Genomic DNA, 26,281 nt, shown 5'->3' with positions numbered 1-26,281 from the left:
CTAATTATTAATTATATATTTTTTTAGATTTTCATTATCTGCTTTGCTAGTGGTTCAATACTATTGGGAGGATTGGCACAATTTTTAAAGAGACGACGAAGACATCCTCTCCCACCCTCCAGAAGGCCTTTCAGAGATTATAAAACAAGATTAAGTGTTAAGAATTCCAATTTTGGTAATACTTTTATAATATTGTCACATTACACAAATTATATATTAAATATAACTTAATAAATATTCTTATAAACTGTTAATGATTATATAAACAAAGCAAAGTTAAGCAATATTATTTATACTGTGCTAAATATCTAGATGTGCTGTCACAAGCGTCTTGGGCAAGAAGAAGCGAAGCCAGTACTAGGAGTCATATAAGTGATCGTGCATCACTCATATCTTCTGTGCCAGGAGGACCAGATGATGATGTAAGACTTACTCCACAACAATATGGCGTCCTTGGTGAGTTTGTGAAATTATATATAATTTAAATACATACATTGTGTGTGTAGAAAAAGTACCTACCATCTACTTGAAATATCAGATCTTGTATCACAAAATTATTTAATTGGTATTTAGAATTTTCAAAATTTTTTCACAAATTTTTATTGAAACTGATTTAGGAAGATACAAGAATATTTTTGCAATATAAAAATTTGAAGAAATTTAAGCAAATCTTGTAGTTTAAAGCTTGCCAAAGATTGATTGTACTCTTTTGAAATTAATGCATCTTTTTTGATTTTTGTAAAAAATGTTTATAATTTTCTTGATAAGATTCATTTAGTCGACGATTCAAAGATTGGTAGTATTTCCATCAATGGAAGGAAAATTTTTGTATATGTACATAGTATTTATATTTACATGATAATGTACAATACAGCAGTATATTCACAAATAATACATCTGCGTCGAGTATAGGTATTTTTAGAATAATTCTTGGCTTTGCCGAAGTCGATAGCTAGTTTCTTTAGGACATTTATGTATCTGCCTATCGGCAGATATAAGGTGAATTGTCAAGAAGCAATAGATATTTATGATTTCGAATCGTATAAAGTCGTACGGTTTCCTTTTTCGAATTTACGTTGCCTTACAAGCGCTGCTTCATATTTATATTCATTTACCCGAAACATTAAAGAAATGTCGTCGTTCACGCATAAAGAGACTACAAATTTTACTTGAATTTTTTTCCATCGTCGCTTTTATTCTTTTTCGCAACACTTTGCAAATCTTTCCTTATCTCGCAATAAAATTATTGCTTTTTTTCTCATAATTAACGAATTGTTCAACAGTGTTCTTTTTTCTCTTTGCATTTATGTAAAGTTTCATTGAATATCACAACAAGTGTGGTTGATTAGGCTTAGACGTCGATAAACGTCGTTAGAAACACGGAGACAAAGCATCCGCTTTAGTCCGAAGAAATAAGTGTATCGCGTTAATCCTAACGGTTAAATAGTAAAATATATATAAGAATTGTACTTGTAACGCTCTATTTATCGATAGAGAAAATATCTATAAATCATGTTATATAAATAAGCTCACTACACAAATACAACTATCAAGGATCATATAGAATTACATATTATATACATATAGAAAAAACTTCTTCGGTAAAAACACTGAGAAACGCAATTGCGTATGAAAAAAAATGATACGTCTTCTTGTTTTCTTAATCTTTCGAGTAATTCGAGTTAAACAAAAATATTTCCACAAAATGCCAAACTTAATAATTTTATATTTTGCACACGTACCAAAATATTCTATTCCACTTATTAATAAATTATTAAGATTATATATATGTACACATGTATATAATCTTAACAATATCAATTATTATATATACCAGTGGTTCTTTTCGCTTACAATCTTTTTCAACAGTATTTTAGGATATTCGCAGATCCTATCACTTTACAGAGTGTAAGAGATGGGTACGTACAAATATAGATATATATATATATATATATTGTACATATATAGATATATATATATATATTGAATCGTACATCATATCTTGTTTCTGTTCTTTTAAAGCTAAAGAAAAATATTTATTGTTGTTATTGCATATTAAATAGTGCGATTTGCACGATCATAGCTTTGGAATTTGATCGAATTAATTATCGCGAGAACGTGTACCCATCCACTTTTATACTCTTTCTCTTCTTTATACGTTTTTCTCTCTTACTTGCTATCCTTATAAATTTTACAATCTTCTAAAATTATACGGCAATCTCTCAAAAATATATCGTAGCTGAATCAACTGGCGTATCTTGCTCTCTTCTTTTTCTTCCGTTGCTTAACTTATATTTTTACTTTACCTTCCGACATTACATTATTTTACGCTACTACTTATCCGAGATATTATTCACGGCAATTGTATATAGCTCTCCCTTTTCTTTCTCTCTCCCTGGACATAATAATCTCTAAATAATTTGCCGTCATTTTTTTTGTCGAAGCGATTAGTGGATCTTTTAAAGGATCTATAGAATTATATATATTTTGCAAAGGCATAGGACATTATAAGTTGGAAAGTCACGACTCACAGCGGGATTAGAAAAAGACGGAATGTCACAGTGTACCACGCGGTCGATTCCTCAACAGTATAACGGATAAACGCATTTCGCGTTCAAGTTGATCCAAATTACGCATCTCGCTCTTGTACTTGACTTTCATTGTCGAGACTAGCTCTCATCTCAGTTCAATCGCGAAGACACAACTTTCTTTTTTTTTCTCGTGCTATCCTAAGACGTGTGTGTACATGTGTATAATAATATAGATATTTGTGTATCGTATTATATATCATATATATCGAGTTTTTTTTAAAGGCAAGCATATATCGGCACCGCAATGCCGATGTGATTCAGCTGGTGCGTGTTCAAATAATAAGGAGGAAGTCGTTCACGCTATAATCGCTATTATACGAAATTACAACGATCTCTCTTTCGCGTATTATATATTTTTTTCTGCGTTTTCTTTTTTTTAAATCTTTTTTTTTGTTTCGTTCGGTACGTCTACTGGGTTATATTGTTATATATTACTATTGCGGGGGAATTTATAGGAATTAACGTTAGAGGAGGGCGGCGGCGACGCGCGAATACTCGAATGATCTTCACGTGATTCTATGGAGAATCAGTAGTAGCATCGACGGGGCGACGAGCGCCAACAAGCTCGACTTTGCGCACGCGACCCCGGAATACATGTCTCCCTTGTTCTTCAGCGACAAAGGCCCGCCGTCGTCATCGTTCTGCATACCGGACATGTCCGTCTTCTTCGGTGGGACGATCAGATTCTCGTCGTGATCCATTGCGTCTGCCGCGTTGTTGCCCAGTTGGTGCCCCGGTCGGTGCGTCGTCTCCTGCGGCTGCACCGTCGTTGTCGCTGCCGCTGTCGTCGACGTCGGGATCATCGTCGTGGTCGGCGGTTCGGTAGTCGTCGTAGGCGGCGGCACGGTGGTCGGCACCACGCTGTAATTGCTGAGGAAGTAGACGGGTCCGAATTCCACCGCGATATCCAGAAGGGTCTCCTCTTGTCGGGTACCGCTGATCACGCGTGACATCGTCGCGCCGTCTTCGTAGTGCGAGATCAACGTCGCGGTGTACGGCACCTCGATGTCCGTCTCGTTGGCCCTCAGAGTCACGTTCACGCCCGTCCCGGGTTCCAGGAAGACTAGCACGCTGCAACAGACGCGTTATTATATAGTTTCTTCTTCATTTGTTTCGGAGCGATAAATATGACATGTGATAAGTAGCTGGGATAAGGGTCGATCAATAGGTTTCCGTAAAATTAACCATCTAATTATAAAATATATATATATATATATATATATGTGCTTTATGTAGTTATATATTATTCAGCTTCTGCCGAATAATTCAGGTTTATAATTTTAAAGCCTCGTTAATATCTGACCTAAAAGTTTCTCTCTCCTCTTTCGAGATGGGAGATTCGAAACAGATAAACGTCGTTAGTTTATCGCGTAGTAACGCTGCAATTGGAGCGCGAATCAGATGCACGGACATCGTAATTGCGTTGCGTTGAAGCGTCACTTAAGCCGCGGAGAGCATTCTAGGACACATCGTGCGGGAAGAGGGTGGCACGAAGTCGCAAAATGCACTCTGGTCTCATGTCCGCCGCGCGCGAGAGCTTCAATGATGTACAGGAAGCGACAAAGTGCCCTGGGAGGAAAAACGTCTACAGGAGAATGAGAGATAGCAAAAGAGACGGAATCAACCCGAGCTCTAATTATATCTAATTATAGAGATGAGATTTTACGGATGCCGTCGTACAACAACCGTACGTTCTTTTTCTTTTTTCTCTTCTTTTTTTCACCGACCGAATGTCACGTAACGTTGCTTCGTACCATGAATTCACGCGATCATTCTCTTCCGATCCATTTAAATGCGCGACGGAGTGTCCAGACTTGTTCCACGCTTCGTTATCGTAAAAGCGAAGCTCGATGAGAGAATAGAATTTATTAAAAGCCAAAGGTTAAATGGACACTTACTGCTTCAACATCGATCTCCCTTGTAAGTCTTTATGCTTCCTCGTTAAACGAAGAATGTTTTATCTCCGCATATCCGTGAAAGAATTTCAATTTGCGGAATTCACTTACGTGTACGAGAGAGAGAAAGAGAATGAATGGAATGAAAAGATAAATAATTCTCACTTGTAGGCTTCTGTGCGAGTCGCCTCGTCGCGTGTGCCCCACGTTATGTTCGGCAAGGACGTGCCGTTAGCCAGCGTAATCGTAGTGCTCAGTCCGTTAAGGATGGCGTGTCTACGACCCCAGTAGATTATGTGCTTGTACGTGTATGTGCAAGCTTCCGCTAAGTTTGCCGATTCCGTTCCTTGATTGGTGATCGTCACGTTGCTAAGTATGCGTGATATGCGTGGCTTAATATCGCGCTTCTTAGGCCAGTTGAGCTTAACGGCGCTCAGCTCGTAACGAATCGGCTCGGTTTCCACCAACAGGTCGCCGAATTTTGCCGATTCCTCCTTACGGTTCTATAATAAAGGATAATTGAATATATTAGAGTTAAGGTTCCTGAATCCGCAGCGCAGTCATGTCAGATTGTGACGTCAGAGAAAGCACACCAAAATTCTTACGTCATTTTTTAAAAAGATATTTCGATGAAACACTATTTCAGATGACTTTAGCATACTTTTAAAATACCAAGAAAACTATTCTTTTCCCTTGACAATCAATCAACAACCCGTAAAATGATCGTTATATCAGACTTTCTCATATTACAGTAATTTTACAACTGTTGATTGATTATAAAGGGAGAAGGATAGTTTTCCGAGATATTTCAAGAGTATACTAAAAAGCCATCTGAAGTGCTTTTTATTTTGAAATGGCATCTAAGAATTTTTAGCATGCTCTCTCGTCTCTGACGTCACAATTCCAACATAGTCGGCAAGGAGCCAGAAAAAGTTTCGATGTCGAAACAACAGTTTCACGAAATCTCGAAAAATGAATCAAACTTAATTCTCAAAGATAAAGACTTTAATACAGTTTGCGAAAAACCACCTCGTTGACGTAGATGATGGTGCCGAAGTTGTCGATGGAGTTGAGCGTGCCGATGTAGTGGGTGTATTGCGGTTCCTTGTTCTCGTCTGCGTGTCGGGCAATCAGCATCTTGTCCCCGACGTACACCGCGCCCAGGTGATGAGGCTGCAGATACTTATCCCAGTGGACCCACGCGATTCGCGCGGCCCCGTCGATGTTCTCCAGCAGTTCATACTTCTCGTACGACTCCACGGCGCCGTGTATCGTCACCGTGCAACGCCTCTCTTTGTCCTTCTGGGTGCCGGCCACCCAGACGCTGCTGTGTATCGCGCGACATACATAAAGCGACCGTTTCCTCGCTTCCGGTTTCTCCGCTTGATTGGCGTAAGTTTCGTCTGTGTAAGAATAAGCATTACTAGTAAGAAAACTGATTGTCTGTAGTATTCCCGAGAAATATCCAAAATTTTCCTCGAAGAAGCAAGATTCCGATATTAATGTCACGCGAGAATATAATTGGCATTAATTCTGATGATCTAATTCTCTACAAACGTAAATGTGACATTCTCGTCTCCGACACGTAACAATGACGTGACGTTGCACAGCTGAAGAGATGTATTGTAACTAGCTTCAACTAGTTCGGCCAAAAAGAACAGATCTATTGTATGATAAAGAGGGTCGTCGCGCACCTTCGCCATCTGATAGCTCGAAGCCCCCGATGACGATCTCCTTCGATTCGTTCGGGTTGTAGTGCGCCACCGGCAGCCACTTTAGGGTGGTCGAGGTCAGCGGCTGATGACCGTACTTGGATAGTACGTGGACGCTATTGTCCGCGGTAGTAGTTGACAACAAAAGGACGCAGCCGAGCAATCCCAGGGCGAAGTGACAGTTCCTCTGTCGAAGCATCTGCAATATATGCGATACGTTAATTTAAACTGCCGTTAATTGGTCGGCGAGCCAAGTGAAACACACTTGTGCAGAGTATAGAGTTGCGCAGCGATACTTTTCAGTCTCTTATAGTCGGAATCAATAAGCCGACGAAGAAGAGGATATTAAATTGCTCGCCTTCGGTCTAATATTATCGATCTATATGGAGAGAATTTTTTCTTAGAATTTATCCTGAAAATCATGGTATGTAATCGTGGGACAATATGGTATTCGAATTCCAATTAAAATATAAATAAATAATAATAAATTGGAAAAAAATTATAAAATTACTTTTAAAAAATTAAATGAAATTATAAAATTCCTCTAATATCATATTGTCCCACGATTACCGATTTTCAGGGTAAATTCTAAGAGAAGATTCTCTCTGTGTAGTTCCTGCGATAATTGCGAAATTTTTCTTAGTTTAATCATTATAATTCGGAGAACTATTTTGAGAGATATATATAGAATCACGAAGAGTTAAATATAGCTTTCTCTTCCTGTTTCTCTGGATTCCCCATTTTTGTTCCGCAGGTCACCGCCGACATGACCGAGCTATGCAAACAATGCGCGCGATTTTCCGGTGATTACACGCAACAGGGCACACTTCCCTTCCCTATCCGATCGCATTATACGATCGCGGTCTGGGTAACAGAAAAAAAAAAATAAAAAGTAACAGACGCACAAGCCTAGTTTCGCAACGTAACGCAACGAGAGGAACTCTAGCCCCTCGGGCTGTGATTACGTTTCCGCTTACTATGCCGAGCGTGTCTTTAACACACCGGGAACCGAGAACCCTCCTCTCGCTCTCTTTCTTTCCCCACAAGAACATAACTGGACCCCGGCTCGGTTTTGCTCTTGGTTTCGTGTTTTCGCTTCGGTTGGTCCGGCGAGGAAACGAGCGAAAAGAAAACCTCGCAAGTTTTAACATACGGGAAAAAGCCTGTAATTCGCTCAACTCCTTTCCTTCCTTCCAGAGGAAATTCGACAACATATTTTCGAAGAGAGGAAAAACGTAACGTTCATTTATCATTCTGAAAGAACGGACGGAAGCGAGTTGGAAGAGAAGTTTAAGATTAATTTCGATAAATATTTTTCTATTATAAAAGAACGAACTGTTTAAATAACGAGATCTTGTTGAGAAAAATTTCACGAACCTGAAATCGTCCAGTTCGATGCAAACGATAGCAAATGTAGAAGGTAATTAAACGCATCGACCCGAGTGCTGTGTCTAATAAGGACACCACATGTTGCATAATTGCTCGTTAATACGAGGTGTAATAATCGCGGGATGAAGTTCGCGAATCGAGAAGCGGTAATTCGAGAGAGCTACTTGATTTCTCACACACGGTTTTTTTTTACGGCGGCATCTTTTCTTCCGAGAGCTCATACCCGAATCCGAGCTTCCACCAAGTATATCGGCTTCAAGTAACCGTAAATGATTCCGTGCCGTATCCGTTTACACGATAACACAGTTACTTCATACCTTCATACTCTATTTTCTGCGTTCTGTTATTCTAGACGCGAACAAATTTTCCTCGAAAAAGATTCCGAAAGATCCTTCTCTAGGATGATCGAATAATTCTACGAAAGTAGATTTATTTACTTATTATTGTATTATTATTTATACAAATATATCCCGTTCGAAATATTTATAAATCAAAGATAGATTTAAATATAGGTACTATTTTCATTAGAGAATAACAAAAAAAATTATATGCAAGAAAAGGATTCTGCATAATCGCGAAATCGGGATGATGAAGGAACATTTTTGTTTTCGTCACTTTTGGTCAAATTCGATATTTCGCGAGATAGAGGGAAATAACCGGTTTTTCTACATTCAGGAATTCTAAATTCGGAGATGTAAAATCCGAACATCTCCCAAGGTTGGCCTGTTTTTTGTCTCGCGTTCGTCTTCGTGATTAATCGATAACGCCTGGAGTAGACACAAGAAATTGATAGATTATAAGTACGGTGACCATCTGTCCTTTATTTCAAAGGACAGTCCTTTTTTTCAACTAGCTATTCTTCAGATTTATTCATTTTCTCAAAACTTAATTTTATCCTTTATTTTAAAATTTTGTTTTTTATTTTTTACTTGGCGTTTCAAATGTTACATTAATGTTTGAATTTGTACAAAAACAAGTATAATTTTCAGAAACAAACATGTCACTATAAACTATTTAAATAATCACCTTTTTTATTTGTTATATATCAATTTTTTTAGTTTTATCTCATTAAACACATTGAAATAAAATAACACGACGATAAAAATATAAATTAACGAACACGCTGTAGATGAATCGATTTTTAACAACACAAGAAAAAGTTTATATTTATTTAATAAAAAATTTAAAATTATTGAGACAAATGTAGAATAACGTGAAAAAATCAGATAAATAGTAAAATTTCCTGACAATTCCCGATTTATATAAAATTCCCTGACAATGCCCGGTTTTCCAAATTTCCCTGACCGCTAGACACCCTGAAGTGATAACTTTGATCGCAAACTGATTTGAAAACATGTTAAAATAAGTCCTAAAATTTTCAAGTTTGTCCTTTGAAAAAATGGTCACCGTAATTATAAGAGAAAATAATATATCATCGATCTTCTTCTCTCTCTCTCTGACGAGAGAGAATTACGCGAAGAGGATGAAACACGTGCGTGACCTGCCGTAATATCGTTCGAGTGATACCGTAGTAACGCGAACGATATATATAGATATATATATCGTAATGGATAGAGGATTAATGACGATTTATCGGGGAGAGAAGTACGACGACATGTGCTGGGGATGGTAATTGAAATGTCGCCTCGACGTAATTAACGGTAGTGTCAAGTGGTAGTAAGCGGAAGAAAAACATTAAGGTCAGATGTGGAGAGAGTTAGCGTGATACAACTTAAAAGGATCAATTTCATCGTCTTCGAGAGATTTATTTTTTTTTATCGTACAGAGAATTAATTTATTCATCTCTAGTGATCAAACAGGTCGCGCATATCTGCTTCAATTATCCGCGCAGTTAATTCTGGTTTTGACGTTCGAGACTGATCAGAGATATGTGTGACTTATATCTTTGCGCGGTGCGTTTCATCTATCGATACAGTTTATCTCGCGATATTCGAGCCTGGTTGATCTCGCACGCATCGTTAAATGCGTTCTCCACAAAACGTCCTTCCGCTCCACATTATTATTCACGCGTTTCCGCGGAAGTCGTCATTGTCGGCCACGTTATTGTCGCGATGCCATCGCTCCAATTCAGTCAGAAAGATTCGACGCGGCTGATAATCCTTTCAGACTAGTCCATACAATTTCCCGCAAATCCGGGATATTTTTTTAAATCTCATCTCTTTCATTGCGAATTTTTCGCACGCATTATTGTAATATACTCGAGCTAAGAATTGCGTTATGATAAATGTTCGTATAAAATGTGTTGAAAGGAAAAATTTGTACACAGAGAGAATTTTCTCTTAGAATTTACCCTGAAAATCATGGGACAACATATGGTATTGGAAGAATTTTATAAGACTTTCTCTGATTAATATTTTACCACAACAAAATTATATTTACCGCAATAAGATAGAAAATATGTTCGATTAATTTTATTATTTTTTATTGTAGCAAATATTAATCAGAGAAACTCCTATACAATTTATTGTCCTACAATTATCATGATTTTCAGGGTAAGTTCTAAAAGAAAATTCTCTCCGTATACAAAAATAAGCTGATAAAATATTTTATTCAGATTTTTTAGTTTAAATTTTACCTGAGAAATTAAACGCATATAAAATCGAACAAATTTATCGCGTCAATTTAATAAAAAGCGGCAAATGCCAAAGCTCTCGGCTATATAATTACAGAGTAATGGAGTCTGCATAAATATAACGTCACGGTTCGTTTACATTCGCCGCATTCGATTCTACCGGAATGTGTTTCGGTGATATCGGGTGTGGTTGAAAAAAAAATTATTCAACAAAAATAAATATGCGCGCAACTCGGAGAAGCGAATTTTCCCTTTCTGCATTCTCATCATCGCTCTCCTCGGATACTGATACTGATCCACCGCATCAGACGTAATCTCGTTTTATGTAGGTAGCGTACAAGAAATCCCGTTAGCCGCGAATTCCATCGCCGTTGTATCCGTCATTTATTTTTTTTTCTTTTTTTTCCATTGCTTCGCGATCTCTTCCATTCTCACGAGAATAAGGAGTTCGCCTTCGATGAACGGTAAAAAAAAATGTCCCGTCGTCGGAAACTAAACCTGACCGATAATGAGCGAGACACGAGAAAACGGCGTAAAAGTTAACGATGCGAATATTGACTTGTAATTTGCGAGGGAATTTACTTCTTGCGGTTTTCTTATATAACTCGAGTCTCTCTGACGTCTTGGTTGATCTTCCGTGCGACTTTCGCGAATTTCCACGTCGTCGTGGCAAACGAGATGTGAGTTACGACGACGCGACATTGACTTTGTAACTCGTGTAATGCGACGAGATGAGCGTGTGTGCGGATTTATTGCCGCTTGACTTTAAAGCGGTGCGGCTACGCTGTAAAAGCGCTTACTCCTCTCTTCTCTCGTCAGTTCTCTTGTCAGTGAATTAACTGCAGTGTAACTTCTAACCGGTTTAAGACGGCGCCGCTGAGGTATCGTAAACACGTGTCGGAAGTCGCGGGAACTCGTCTTCTTTCTTTTTTCAAGGAATCTCCACGGAAAAAAAGAATTAGCTACCAGCTTCAATTTTAGCTGTCCATATATTGCAACCTGAATTTTAGTTATTTTTTAGCCATAGTTTAACGGAGAATGTTACAGCTAAAAAATATTAGCTGTCATAGCTAAAATTTAGGCATGATAACTAAATTTCATGTGTAATATATGGACAGCTAAAATTTAGCTGTGGTAGCTAATTTTTTTTCTCCGTGCGGAGTCATCGTAAATGTTTATTACGCGTTTCGTGGATTTGCGAAAGCGAAATCGCATGGAAACGTTAATTCGGCTCGCTAATTCGGCGCTTCGAAAAGTCACGAGGTGAAGCCGCGGTTTCATTTGCATCAGCGTGTGTAACGTGATTCTCTCCACAGATATATGTATACAAGCGTGTAATTTTATATTTATCGTTTTCAAGCATCTATCCCTGTGCGAGTATCTTGCAACAGCGGAAATATAATAATCTCGCGCGCAACAGGATATTGGAATTTTTTTGATTTTATTTCGGTAAAAATAGCTCTTGCACACCGCGGAAATAAATAAAAACTAAATTAATATTATTGGAATATTTCATAACAACTTGCTTGCTGATTATAAACAAATCTTTTTATAAATCCAGATTAACTTATTCATTAGCTCGTCGTGATTGCAATTTTGAAATATTTCAGAATCATTATCTTAGAGCCTTCGACAAAATTTGTGTAGAGAGAATTTTCTCTTAGAATTTACCCTGAAAATCATAGTAATCGTGGGACAATTTGATATTGGAAGAATTATATTTCTTTGATTAAAATATATTTACCACACTAAAAATAATATCACCACAATAAGATCTAAAATGTTCGATATAGTAATTTTTTATTGTGGCAAATATTAATCAGAAATTCTTATAAAATTTGTCCAATACTATTGCATAATTGGTCCATGATTATCACGATTTTCGGGGTCCTAAGAGAAAATTCTCTTTGTGTGGATAATCATGTAACGAATCGCTCACGTGGATGTTATGTATGCATCCAAAATGTAATCCATCTATTTTCTCAGATTATATTCTGCATCTCGGATGTCGCAAATCGAAAAATTATGGCGAAGGTCAAAAACAAGAACTCGACGCGAAGATCTCGTTTTCACGCCTGCAAATATATATAATGTATGCGAGAAACGCTCTCTCGCAGTGTGATATTTACATTGCACATACAGATGTGCTTCTTTTCTTGCCGATGATAAAAATCAGCGTAGGCGTAAGTCGTAACCCGTAGCTTGTACTTTGCATATATATGCTTGGGTTCTCTTGTAACCTTGCCGCGAGCATCAAAATGATGTAATCCAAAAGAACCAGATCGAATCAAGATCATATTCGCATCGTATATTTATAACCATTTTATTTACTAGTCGTTTGAATAATCTTCGATTTATGATTTCAAATTTTTTTTAAACCAAGGTTTATCGAGATACCCGATTAATAGAATCGTAAAGACGTCGATTGATGAATTAATGAGATAAACGAACTTCAACGATCTATGGTTTTCGATTTAAAATTTTTTTTCAAAACAAGGTTTGTCGAGATTCGATTAATAAATTCGTAAGAACATTGATTGGTGAATCAATAAGATGATCGAGCTTCAGCAATCTATGGCAGTGGATCTTTAACCGGTGTTCCACGAAATTATGAAAGAAAAACCTACTATAATTTTTTTATGAATATTATTTTTTTAATTTAAATAAAAATTGTTTTACTGTTACATAATTTGTATAATTTTTAATAAAAATATGTTTATGCATATTTTTGTTATTACCTTTATAATCTTAATAATTTTGGTGTTTCGCAAATTTTTCTTATAATTAAAAGTGTTCCGTAACTTCAAAAAGGTTAAGAACCACTGATCTATATGGTTTTCGATTTTTTTATTTTTAAAGCAAGGTTTGTCGAGACCCCGATTAATAAAATCGTAGACGTCGATTGGTGAATCAACGAGATGAGCGAGTTGATGCGTCAAAGTGCGATGACAGATGACGGGGTCGTATGCGAATTGAAAGAGGATCGATCCCACGTCGTGTCGTTGCATCGCGATTCTCATTCCGCAAACGTTTGCCTACGATTATATAAAATGGGAGAGCGAGATTGTAGTCGTAAAAAAATTGATATTCAGGGCGCGATAAATAGGCCAGCCTGATGCAAAACGGAGCAAGAGAGAGATGGAGAGAGATCACTGGTGCACTTTATCGCGATGACAAGCGTGTCGAAGCTGGCGAAGCGAAACTTATTACGTGTCCGTCAAAGTAGGAAGAAGAATGTCCTTCGTGCGTAATGCGAGAGACCATTATTCGCGTTACATCTCACGCATTACGTGTTTTGATGCGCCGGTGACCCACTGGCCTTAACTGCGGTACAGACGACTTTTATACGTGACCCTGACGAACGTTTGCTTTAATTGGGACCAATGTGTGTTGGGACGCGGTCTTTGGCAAGTTTGTCTCGGCCAAAAAAAAAGATTTACGAGACTTTGATCTTCCCGCAAAATATTTTTTCCACCGTTTAGCTGACGTTGCTCGCTCGCATTTTTGTCGGAAAAATCGACAATTTTGAATTCTTCTTCTCATCTGAAAGCTTGCAACTGACTTGAATTAAAAGAAGGTAAAATTGAAAAAAAATTGTCAATAATTATTTATTAAAGTATTTTGGACATTATTAGATTCGTGATATCACACAGAGAGAATTTACCCTGAAAATTATGGTAATCGTAGGACAATATGGTATTGGAAGAATTTTATAAGAGAGAGTTTCTATATTAAATATTTCATAACAATTCGCTCATTGATTATAAAAAAATTTGTTTTATAATCCAGATTAACTTATTCATTAGCTCGTCGTGATTATAATTTTGAAATATTTCAGAATCATTCTTAATCTTCAACAAAACTTGCGCGCAGAGGGAATTTTCTTAAAATTTACCCTGAAAATCATGGTAATCATGGACAATATGGAAGAATTTTATAAGAAATTATCTGATTAATATGTCCTACAATAAAAAATATTAATAAGAATATTAAGTCGACTCCTTAATTTTTAAAACACGATCTACACTCCATTCCTCTCAGCCAATAGAGCCACACGCGATGTTATTGCGACAAGAAAGAAAGAAAATTTGGAAACTAAGGAATTTGTATCCTATGGTTGGGATCTCAGAAATTCCTCTTGTTCCTCTCCTCACTTTCCCTGTAAAGATATCGAACCCGAGACCTTCCATTTGCCGGGCGACTGCTCTTCCAACTGAAGGTCTCGGGTTCAATTCCCGATTCAGCCGACTTTCGGACTAATATTTTTCTCGCCTATTTCTTTACAGGGGAAGTGAGGATAGTTTCCAAGTTTTCTTTCTTTCTTGTCGCAATAACATCGCGTGTGGCTCTATTGGCTGAGAGGAATGGAGTGTAGATCGTGTTTTGAAAAATATTAATATGTACATAGTAAAATTAATCGAACATATTTTATATCTTATTGTGGTAGATATAAATATTTTTGCAATGAATGAAAAGAAGATAAAATTGAAAACAAGTCAATAACAATTATTTATTTACTAAAGTATTTTGAACATTAACTAGACTCGCGATACCACAAACTAATATTGCTAGGTTGATCTTGGTCGTGGTTTCTGAAATAATAATAGGCTTTTCGGATCAATTTTGCGCGATCAATTACACATCAACTGTCAACTGCCAAGAGAAGAGAGACAGAGGAGGGAAGTAGCGACCCCGATTTCCCATCGATTATTCGCGAATCCAGGAATAGAGGTAACCCGGCAACAAACAATAAACCAAACATTTAATTTTGGCGGTTATTCGATCTCCGTGTCGGACTTTGGAAATAATAATATGCACAGAATCGCTCTTCGCCCTATATTTTAATTTATTCACCGGTGAAACGTTGAACAGTAGCGACTTCGAGATTATTTCCGACGAAATTAGATAATTGACTTTCACGATAAATTACAGCGGCACGCTAAATATCGTCGGTAGTATAATTTAAGAGAAAGTGCATGTGCATGCATGCACTCTCTGAAATGAATCCGAATGGCTGGAGAGTCATTTCCTCTCTCAAAGCTCGCGTGCGGGTGCTTTCGAGCTTTTATTCTGGCACAGAATAAAATCTAAATCGTGAAACCATTTTTATCTTTCGTTCTGTAAAATAACGACCTGAAACCGGATCGAAGGTATAGATAAAATATTTTTCTCGGAAAAAATAGACTGTGATTTTTAAAGAGTCGATAGATGTTCATTCTTCTAACAGAATGCAGGATACATAATATACGGTGACCATATTTTCTAAGAACAAAGGGCAATTTGAAAATTTTAGGGCTTTGTTTTCACATATGTGATTTTCCAAGTCAGTTTGTGACCAAAGTAGAGATCAATAAAAGGGAAAAAAATCGTTTTTTTTTTCATTGTATAAATTCTCACGTTAATATTACAACATTAGACAATGAAAAGCTAAATAAAAAATGAAGGACAAAATTGTAATATAAAGGACAATATTTTTAAATTCAAGGACAAAATTGAGTTTAAAAATAAATAAATCTAAAGGATAGCTATACTGAAATAAAGGACTGTTCTCTAAAATAAAGGACATATAGTTACCGAAGGATTATAAGAATACAGGAGGTTACGATTGCAGTTTTTCTGATTAATATTTAACAAGTAATAAAAATATTGAATATATCTACCACAATAAGATATAAATTATGTTCGATTAATTTTACTACGTATACATATTATAATATTTTGTATTGTAAATATTAATCAGAGAGAAACTCTTTTAAAATTCTTCCAATATACCATCCGGATTATCCCGATTATCAGCATTTTCAGGATAAATTCTAAGAGAAAATTCCCTTTGTGCCAGAGATCTTCTAATTCTACACGAAACCCTTTTTATCTCTCGTTCCGTAAAAATACGAGCAGAAACCGGATCGAAGGTAGAATAAATCTTTCTCGGGGGGAAAAAATTAGATCGCGAAGAATAATTTCTAAAGCGCGGGGTTGGGTAATAACTAGTTAATTAGTTAAAAATTTAAAAAAAAGTTAATAATTTTTAACTTCAACTCAGTTATTCAAGTTATTTTTTACTTTAACTAACTTATTAACTTTTTTCCCAAGTTAATTTTTAAAAATCTTAACATCATTATTCTTTTTTTACAAGTTATAAATATCTTATTTTTGAATTAATTATTATTAATTTTTATGTTCATTTGTCATCAATTGTATAATACCAAAATATATATAAAAATCAATATTTCTTTGTTATTTGTTATAAATTTAAAAAGAATTAACAAACAAAATTCTAATTTAATATAAATAATGTTTTTAAAAATTAACTTTTGATTTAAATTCAGTTAATTTAACAACTAAATTAATTTTACAAGCAACTAATTTACCTTATTGTTAGTTAAAAAAAAATAATTAATTTATCAACTCTGCTAAAGCATCGATGGATGTTAACATTCTCCTAGCAGGATGCAGGAGACTGCGATTGTTCTGAAATGGGATCGCGCGCGTGTCTTCGCATTCGAGGGCAACTCGGCCTAACTGACGTGGGACACGTTCGTCCAGGGGAAAAAAGGGGGGATGATAGGGTGGCGGAAGGGAGGTAGATAGGGCATGCCCTTGCCTCGCGGAATACGAAATGAGGGAAATATCGATTTTCGCCACACACACGCGCTATCAGCGGACAGCGTTACCATGATAACACCTCCGCTGCCGCTGCAACAGCACATATACACAGAAAAGAGAGCCGCTGCAGTCGGCCGAGAGAGGAAGGATCCTTCGCGTTCTTTCCGTCGTTCTTAACACGTGCGAGACTCTCGCGAGATGCGTGGGTGAGGAGAGAAATCCTACACTCCCCCTCGATAACGATGACAACGTCAACAAAGAAATAAATGTGACGACTTGCGAAGAGCCGAGACGCATTGTCGTCTCTCGCCGGCATACACTTTTCTTTTCAGAAGAAGCCGCTCGCAATAAGCGCGCATAAAGGAACAAAAGCTTCTTCTATCTCTTTCTTCCTCGGGTAGTTGACTCGGTTTTAAGTGCGGTGTAGAAAAAAAAAGAGGCGGAAATGCGGAAGAGATGTTCCTCTCGGATGCTGCGTCCGATGTTGCAACATCGTGAATTTGGAGAGGTGGATGGTCTCTCGAAAATACTACTTTCACCGAATAGTCCCGAAAGAAAAACCTCATGAGTGGGCTTCTCTTTTTCTTGGTTTTGACACGCTTGGGTTCTTCTTCCTGTGCCAAGTATTTCACTTGAATCACGCATCCGAAATATATCTCTCGCTTGCTTTCGAATATGGAGAAGTAACATACATATAAGAAACTAATTATTAGGTTGGACAGCTCGTTAATAACTATCTCGTTAGCGCACAAATCTTTTTCGTCCAACTTTCTCTTTGAGATTTATATTAATATTATGATATATTGATATAATTTGTTTCTTTTTTTTTCATATTAATGCTTTGCGAAAATTTATTTAAAGTGTGTAATAATCTGTGGCACACACAAATTATAATAATTAATTATAATTAATTGTAATTAATGCGTTCATTGGCCACGATATATTTTCTAAACGAGAGAAGCGAAGAAACTTTTGTTTACGAACAAAAATAACGACGACGGGTATACGTGAAATACGATTCGTGCAGTTAATACCTTCGAGACAAAAGTGTGGACGTTTCAGCTTTGGCTCTTATCGTCTTACGTCATGGTGCCCCGCGGTGTTTGACTCTTTCTCGGATTCGTGTGTTGACCGTGCACTTCGAATCTCGCGAAGGAAGTCGACCATGAAGAACCATCCGTAAATCCACAAAACCAGACTTTCTAAAGCTCCTCCTTGGAGCAACAACGAGAAACACTTAAGAAACATGGAACATTAACAAAAAAAAAAAAAAAAAAAAAAAAAAACATTGCTCGTTGCTTCAGTGAAGAAGCAGCTTAAGAAATTTTCAGGAACAACTATAGCAACTTTTTTAAAAAGCATGGAACGTCAACAAAAAATTGCTCGTTGCTGCTTCGATGAAGAAGCAGCTTAAAAATCTTTCGGCGACAACTAGCAATTTTTTTAAGAAGCATGGAACATGAACAAAAAAATTGCTCGTTGCTTCAGTGCAGAAGCAGCTTAAGAAACTTTAAGGAACTAGCAACTTTTTTAAGAAGTATGGAACGTCAACAAAATTGCTCGTTGTTGCTGTAGTGAAGAGGCAGCTTAAGAAACTTTCGGCAGCAACTAGCAACTTTAAAAAAAAAGTTAGGACATAGTTTAACATACATGTTGCAATCGATAAAATAAATCTCGCGAACGTAAAGGCTTAATTAGCCATGGAAAACCTCTCGGAGATCAGATCTAGCTCTCTCTTTCTCTGGAAGAGATACAACTGGCCGATCAAATTAAAACGCTCGATGAATTTTCTCACCAGTTTCCACGCTCGAAGGCCATCGCGCTCGACCAACCGAACGGTAAATCGATAACGTTTCGCATTGACCTCTAGAGAGCGGCGGCATCTCTTCATCTTCCTCCTCCGTCCAGTATTGTAGAGCAACGATCACCCCGTAGAATCTCAGAGTTAATTAACTCGCACACACAAAGTACACAAGACAGTCCTCCCTTCCTCACTCGAGACACAAAGCGAAAGATCGCGGACTGTGTCGAGGGAGATCGAAAATGAGAGGGTTAAATCGGTTAATAATCGGTGTATCGATAAATACGTCAGACGCGTTTTGATGCGCAAAAGGCACCATTACGCGGATTCATGCCTTTCGTGATCGTAAGACGAGGCCGGAAGAAAATGACGTCGCGCAATTTGTCACTGTCAAGGGCACCTATGCAACCGGAGACCGTATCTACATCGCCATTGTTAAAGTCATTTCCGTCCCTCGATTGCCCCAGGCAATATCGCGCAGCATCAGGAACTTAAACCGCGATTCTCTGCGTCTGACAGTCGCTCTTTCTCTCTCTCTCGCTCTCTTTTCTTGCGATCCTCGCGATATTAGACCGATTGTTCCATTGTCGCGGAACATAATTTTCTCTAGTTGTCTCTCCTATCCATTTTCTCATCGGACGGATAAAGATTTAGCTGCGGAAAATATCAGGCAGTTGAGAAACGTGGTCGGTTCCGAGTTTTATAGAATAAATCGAGAACGAGATTCAAAACAAGAACCGATCAGCTGATCTCGAATGTGTGTTCGCTGATGAGTCTCGAGTCGAGAATTTAATTAATCCGATCCCACGGTTCTCTTACGCGAACGGATCACGAACAAGAAATTGATCTCGCGTGCTATCCGGTTCGTAATAATCTCTCGATCGCGAAAAGTGCAACGGTCGTCTGTAAAAAAATAAAAAGGAATTCATTATTACTGTTTTCCGCGACCGTTATCTCGAAATAAGCACTAATGACAGAAAATAAGGATCCTTTCCTCCTTTCGGACAATCACGAGTTCATTATATATCACGCTGGGCTTATTCATCGAGATATATAACCAAGAAGAGCTTCTCTCATAGTTGATGACGTGGCTCTCTTACAATTAATACAGTATGACCTCCATCGGTTTACTTTACAATCAAGTCCTGGCAAGGAGGAAGGAAAGTAGCTTATTTATTACACGAACGATTTTATCCTCTACTTCCACGTGGCTTTCTTATTAATGTTATTTATTGTCTTCTACGAGAGAGAACGTCCTCTCTGAATATATACAAAGTAAAATATGTGACAACGTAAATATTATGCGAAGAGATCAAAATTTACAACATGACTGAATAATATTACATTTATCAAATTAATCAATTCTCTTATAAAATTCCACGTATGAATGAAGGAACGACGCATCATACAAAGAAATGATATATTTGTAGAAGGATAACGGATAACAGAGTGTGATCGGTATGTCAAATGATAAAATTTGATTGGGAAAACGAAATGTTCTAAAAATAATAATGAGTAAGCGCGACTCGTGATTGATTTTCATCTCGAGAATCATCGAACGTGATGTTTAATTTTATTTTATCGGACGCAACTCACAATCAGCTGTGTTTAGCATCACTAAAGTATACACACATTCGCACAAGTAGTTCGCGAACTGTCATCCCAAGGATACGAGGGAATATTAATATCCTCCTAAGTGAAGGCATCCAGATTCCCCACTAGCGTTGATGAAAAAAAATACGAACAAATTCCTGAGTCCTTCGTGCTTCATCGCGTTGTTGAAAGAGGAGGACACAATCTGAGACGAGGAAGAGAGAGAGATGCGACGATGTGAACCAGATTATGAAAATCGGGACGAACAGCCGTGTCGGTGTAGGTTAAAGGCTAGTTGCGACGCGGCCGGGGCGTGTAATAATGTCACTTTTATTAGTCTCATCAGGGTCGGGAGAGAAGCCATCCTCACCCGACCCACACGAGGGCGGGCTCCGTCGCTATTACCTAATATCCAACGTGATCGCGTATCTCATTACGCCGGCAATTTGCATCCATCGACGCGTCGTTGAGCGAGAAAGTTTTTTGCGCTTCTCCTCCCCGTGAGAGACACGACACGGCACCTGGTGTAAGACACTCTTCTTTTTCCTATATCTATATTTAACCTTTTCCCTACATCATGATGAGTGAAATATTTTAAGTACAAAAAAAAACCGGAAGATCTCTCATATAAAGAAATATAGAAAAAAGCAATGACAACAAACAGCTGATATATGAAGATTGAAATTGTTAGTAGTATCGCACAGAGAGAATTTTCTCTTATAATTTACCTTGAAAATTATGGTAATCGTGGGACAATATGACACTGGAAGCATTTAATGAGAGTTTCTCTGATTAATATTTACCACAATGAAATATAATGTTCAATTAATTTTATTATATGTACATATTAATATTTTTTATTGTGATAAATATTTAATCAGAGAAACTCTTAAAATTCTTCCTTATTGTCCCATGATTCCCATGATTTTCAGGATAAATTCTAAAAGAAAATTCTTTCCGTAAAGCTTACAATGAAGGTAAAATTGAAAAAAATTGTCAAATTACATAGTAAAATTTACTATATATGTACATATTGATATTTTTCATCGTGATAAATATTAAATATAACCAGAGAAATTCTTATAAATTCTAAGGATAAATTCTTTTCGTGCGCAAATACCAAGATTCAATGATATGAAAAATGTCAAGAATAGGAATCAACACTGAGAATTCGCTAAGGAAATTCGAGGAAATATTTGAATAAGAGAGAAAAAAAGTCGTAGCACAATTAGTTTTGGCAGGAGAAAAGATTTTATCTTTGCTTAAGGTTGCATAAGCGGCTCGAGACCGCAAATTGTGGTTGACAAGTAATTATCATATTATATTTGCGGGAAACTTAATATTCCCCCATTGATGGAACGTATAGTCATTATCGATATTCATTTATACTTGGATTTAATTAATTGCCTGGTATTAAATATATATATAATTTAATGTTATTATTGACTATGTAATGTCATTATTGACTATATATATAATGTTATTATTGACTTGATTGAAGATTCACAAAGCGAAAACGACGAATCGGGTCACGCAAAATCATATTTCGTACGCAAAGGCTGCATTACTCGCGAACTCTCGTACATTTCGACCTGAAAATCGTGTTACACTGTTACACACCCTACAGCTACCTACGATTAATTATACTGAAAGCGCACGGTTGCGTAAATGCACCGTGTAATGCATCTGTCATCGTTCTCCGACGAAGTGGCAAGATGACACAACACGCAATCGTAAAGTAATGTACATATCTCAAACAAGATGTAAAAAATTAATCTATATGATAAATCATTTTTTATTCATATCTCTATGAATTTTTAAAATGCGAGCAAAAATTGCAACTGTTGTACAGCAGTTCAATCAAAACATGATAGCATTTTAATAAAAAGTAAAATTATGATATAGGTAGAGTAATAATGTGGCAACAAAGTGGACGATTATTAGAAAAGTAGCAGATGATTAGATGGTGACGTAACACGTAATATTCTCGCAGTTAAAATCTCATAATTCGCATAGCTTCTGGATGTTAATCGGAAAGGAGACAAAATTGCAGTGGGTTCTGCGAAAAGCGATTATCCAATCTGCAATTACTAACTACACCTCGCGGAATTATTACGCGTGAAATAAATTCCGATAATTTCTTTTTATACATGGAGAGAATTTTCTCTTAAAATTTACCGTGAAAATCATGATAATCGTGGGACAATATGGTATTGGAAGAATTTTATAAGAGTTTCTCTGATTAATAATTATCACAATAAAAAATATTATATATAATAAAATTAATCAAACATATTTTATACTATATTATGGTAGATATTAATATTTTTTATTGCGATAGAGAAGCGCGCTCTTATAAAATTCTTTCAATACTATATTGTCCCAGGATTTTCAGGGTAAATTCTAAGAGAAAATTCTTTCTGCACTTTCCGTCAACCTCGTATTTCTCTTCGACGCCGTTTCGGAACGTCATTGATGTTATACGTTGTTATATACGTGCACCAAAGTGCCACTCGGCATCATCGTTTCGCCTTGGAGAACGTTACTCAGCATCCATTGTACCGTTGTACAACTAAAATACCGCGTGCGTCACTCGATCCTGCGAATTAAATTGGCTTAATGCAATAATATTAGGAATTTCGCTTAATCGCCAATTATTGTTTTATCGCGGAAACCTTCGCAATGCACATATTAATCCGTATAACTCCCGTGTCGTGAATATATGTAATATATATATGTATATACCTCTGGTCACGCAACCAGGGAAGAGTCGAACCCTCCTATCCTTCACACAGAAACCGAAAAGAATGGGGAGGACGATATGCTATCTTTAGATATTATTTCCCGAGGAAATCGATTGATATAAAATCGCCCGACAGCGGGGAAAAATATGTACTCTGCGAAGGAAAAATTGATAAGATTGGAATCTCTCTTTTCTTTCTAATCGCGTTTCAGACGCCAGATCCGATTTCGTTCCCTCGTAATCTCTTCGAAGGGATCGGAATCGAAGCCTCTTATTGAATAAGAAAAGAAAAAAATTGATATAGCAATAATGCAAGTATATAATAAATTTTCAAGTTCGGATAAAATCTGGAGGTTCGCGCGCAATTTTTTTGTCATCTAGAAAAAACGAATAAAAATTCTCTCCTCCGCGCCACATTTCTTCGGGGCACAGTATGAATCATCTCGCGCGGATTTTGCGAGGCGAGGATAACCTGTTTCTTAATCGGCCGTGTACGCGCGTTTACTCGAGCGTGCATTATCCGTGAAGAGAAACGGAGACAGTAAGAGGAAGGAGAGAGGAAGAAAGAGCGACGAGGAAGTGCGCGTGTGCTAGGGGAATTTCCAAGTTCACCAGGCACCTCCATCGATCTGCCGGCTATCGCGCTTTCGTGTGGCCGCCGGTTTATCCGGCCCGTTGCTGCACTTACGTGCCCCGCCGCGGCATTCACTTTTCCTCAAAGGTTCGCCAGAGGCTCCTACACCGCCGCCCGACCGAGCTATTGACCCCTGAACTTGACCCCCATAGAAGCGCGAGCCTAAATCCCGCGAAATGGAAACCGTAGCGATCAACCTCGGGAGGATGACGTTTCGACAAATGTTTTTTTTATACGTCTCAATGCGCTAAGGGTGGTATATATCCTCAAACATGGGCGTCCGGAGGGGCATTTGCCCCCTAGGAATCGGTAAAATATTCAGCGTTTGCTTTTCCTTTGACTTCAGCACTGGAATTTATTTACATATTTAATATTAAAAAATTTAATATAGAAAGAAAATTAAAAAGAAATTCAAGAAAAAATTTAATTATGTCCTCCTGGGAAAAATCCTGCGGGCGCTCATGTCCTCGAATAAAAAATTTATAGCAGATTTTTTTCTATCAGTTTCAGGTCTCGTTCTCTAGTGCACAGATTTTTATTTATTTTTTTTTACTGCGGATTTGTATCTGTTACGCTTGTTGTGCGAGTGTTGCGTAATAAACAAGGTACGCCCAGGTGTTGCCTCCCTCTTTCCCTCCAGGCCGAGGCTGAATATTGTTCGTGAACTCTCGATCTCTCTCACGATAGATGCGTTCCTTCGCGAGGGGGGAACAATAAGATTCACCTTTTTTTTTTTCGAGGGTAGAACGACCAGGATCGATTCTATTGATCTATCGGTCATGGGACGCTAAGATGTCGAAGAATAGGTATTATTAGAGAGGTACATCTGGAAGTAACCTTTTGAAATCGTAATCTTTCATTTATATATTGATAATCTCTTCCTGTTTAAAGAGAACATTTTTGCGTCGCACGTTTCAAAGTATCAACCTGAAAAATACGTCGCCAGTGGATAACGCCTCGAGCGAATTTATCAAATATCGATTTTCAGAATCCCACCACCCTGAAGGTGGCTATAAAAATGGGAGATTCAAAGTGCGCATAAAAAAAGTTAAAAATTCGTATATTTAAATATTAATCATATAAGAGGATTTTCCTCAAAGCGAAGTCACCATCGTGGCGTATTTATGAGAAAAAAAACAATTTTAAGGAAGTGTGCACTAACCGACGCGGAAAGGATGTTCTCGGATGGAAGGAAAGCAGGAAGGGTGAAAATCCTTTTTCCGAGGATACTACGTAACGCCTGACTTGGATCTTTAAATGGCGTTCTTCGCGACGAAATTGCGTTGTATCGAATTATCCTTGTATCATCCAAGGATACTACGCGGATTCGAATATTTTTTTTTCAATAAGAAAAAACATATTTTTCACAATGTATATATATTTCCATAAGAAATCCTGGGAATATCAACAAAATACTCACCGTGTTTTCCGCGTTTTCGGCGTGTGCTGGTCGACAAATCTTTTTATTTAATCCAAACAATTTCGCGCGCGAGTCGAAATCGCAGGGGAGAGTAGCACTCGGGATATTTCTCGCTTGATCTGTCCGCGCGGACTTGAATCTCGTCGAGGATGCGTTATCCTGCGTTACTTTCGGTCGACGAATCTAAACGGCGCGTGTCAACGGCCGTGCGAAAACAAGCGGGAATACTCGCTGTAGGCGCGCAGCGCGATCGAGACAGCGGCAAGAACACCCGACACCGTCAAACGTAGCCGAGTAACTGACTGCCGACTGACGCCAGCGCGTACCGCGAACGCCAGTTCCCCCACTCTGCCGCCATCTCGTCCGTCCTTGTCGCGCGCTTATTGGTCGAGCGCTCCGTCCTCGTCGCGCTCCCATTGACCCTCGCTCCCGTTCTGCGCGCGCATTCGCGCATTATAATTTCGACTTTACGATCTTTCATTCGAATCTCGAAATTGAGAAAAAGATTGCATTGTTCCTCCTACGGAAAATTAAAATATAACATAAAACAAAGCATAAAAAAGGATATATGCGATAATTATAACGATACAATTGTTAACGACAGTTTTATCTGTATTTATGTTATTAGACTTGACATTTATGATTTTGAATTATATTCGGTGTAGGTGTGAAGTTAATCGGGCTTAATTTCCAATCAGGGTTGCCACCTCCGGATATACGAGCCTAACTTCAATCTCGATGCAATTGTCCCCTCGAGGATTCTTCAGAGTCACCCCTTGCGCAAGTTTATCACGATCAATGAACGCGATTCACGAGTCAATCTAATCATAGTTTCTCGATGTTAAAAATTATCAAGCAACATCAGAATCGCAGAGATAGGATTTTTTCTACAGAACACGTTATTTTAATGGAAAAAAAGAAAATGACATTTAGCGCGAAACGCGAGCTTCAAAGCAGCGCGCGCGCGCGCGTTTCGCGGACCGCGTGTCGTATCGACCCTTCACCATTGGATGACGCATCCTCCAATGACCGGCCGGCCCAGCGATTACGTCATTCTAGGGGTATATTATTGACGCCGGGCGTGCAACGGCGTCGCATTGCCGCGTTTTCTCCGGGGAGGCATCCCTCCATGTCTTACGACATCCCCTTGTCCTAGGGGTCGTGTAATGATCGGCCACCGGTATGCCGGTATACGATGGATCGCGTTTAGGTAGATAGGTAGGTTTAATCCTTTCGAGGAACTTGACCCGGTGCCCTGGGAAGGCCTGTTCGTACTTCCGAAATTTGCGGTTATGCTTCTTAAA

General features: G+C 37.9%; 2 protein-coding genes across 2 annotated transcripts in view; one reads left to right on the top strand and one right to left on the bottom strand.

Moving 5' to 3' along the window:
* The window catches only part of Miga (mitoguardin), a 32,266-nt gene that overhangs the window by 514 nt on the left and 5,471 nt on the right, over nucleotides 1–26,281 (top strand). The window contains 2 exon segments of the mRNA XM_029305559.2: nucleotides 28–175; nucleotides 313–456. Of these exon segments, the coding sequence (XP_029161392.2) occupies nucleotides 28–175; nucleotides 313–456 (292 nt within the window).
* uzip (beta-pore-forming protein unzipped) lies at nucleotides 824–25,038 on the bottom strand. The gene is made up of 5 exons (XM_029305585.2): nucleotides 24,978–25,038; nucleotides 6,181–6,397; nucleotides 5,516–5,889; nucleotides 4,652–4,989; nucleotides 824–3,662 (listed from the first exon to the last, which is right to left on the bottom strand). The coding sequence occupies exons 2-5, from the start codon at nucleotides 6,395–6,397 to the stop codon at nucleotides 3,098–3,100; spliced, it is 1,494 nt and encodes a 497-aa protein (XP_029161418.1). The 5' UTR covers nucleotides 24,978–25,038; the 3' UTR covers nucleotides 824–3,097.

The sequence above is a fragment of the Nylanderia fulva genome, unplaced genomic scaffold, assembly GCF_048542155.1.
Source record: "Nylanderia fulva isolate GAGA-0341 unplaced genomic scaffold, ASM4854215v1 Scaffold23, whole genome shotgun sequence".
NCBI classification, from domain to species: Eukaryota; Metazoa; Arthropoda; class Insecta; order Hymenoptera; family Formicidae; genus Nylanderia; species Nylanderia fulva.
Note: the sequence above shows the minus strand (reverse complement) of the source record. Positions and strands in the feature narration are given on the sequence as shown.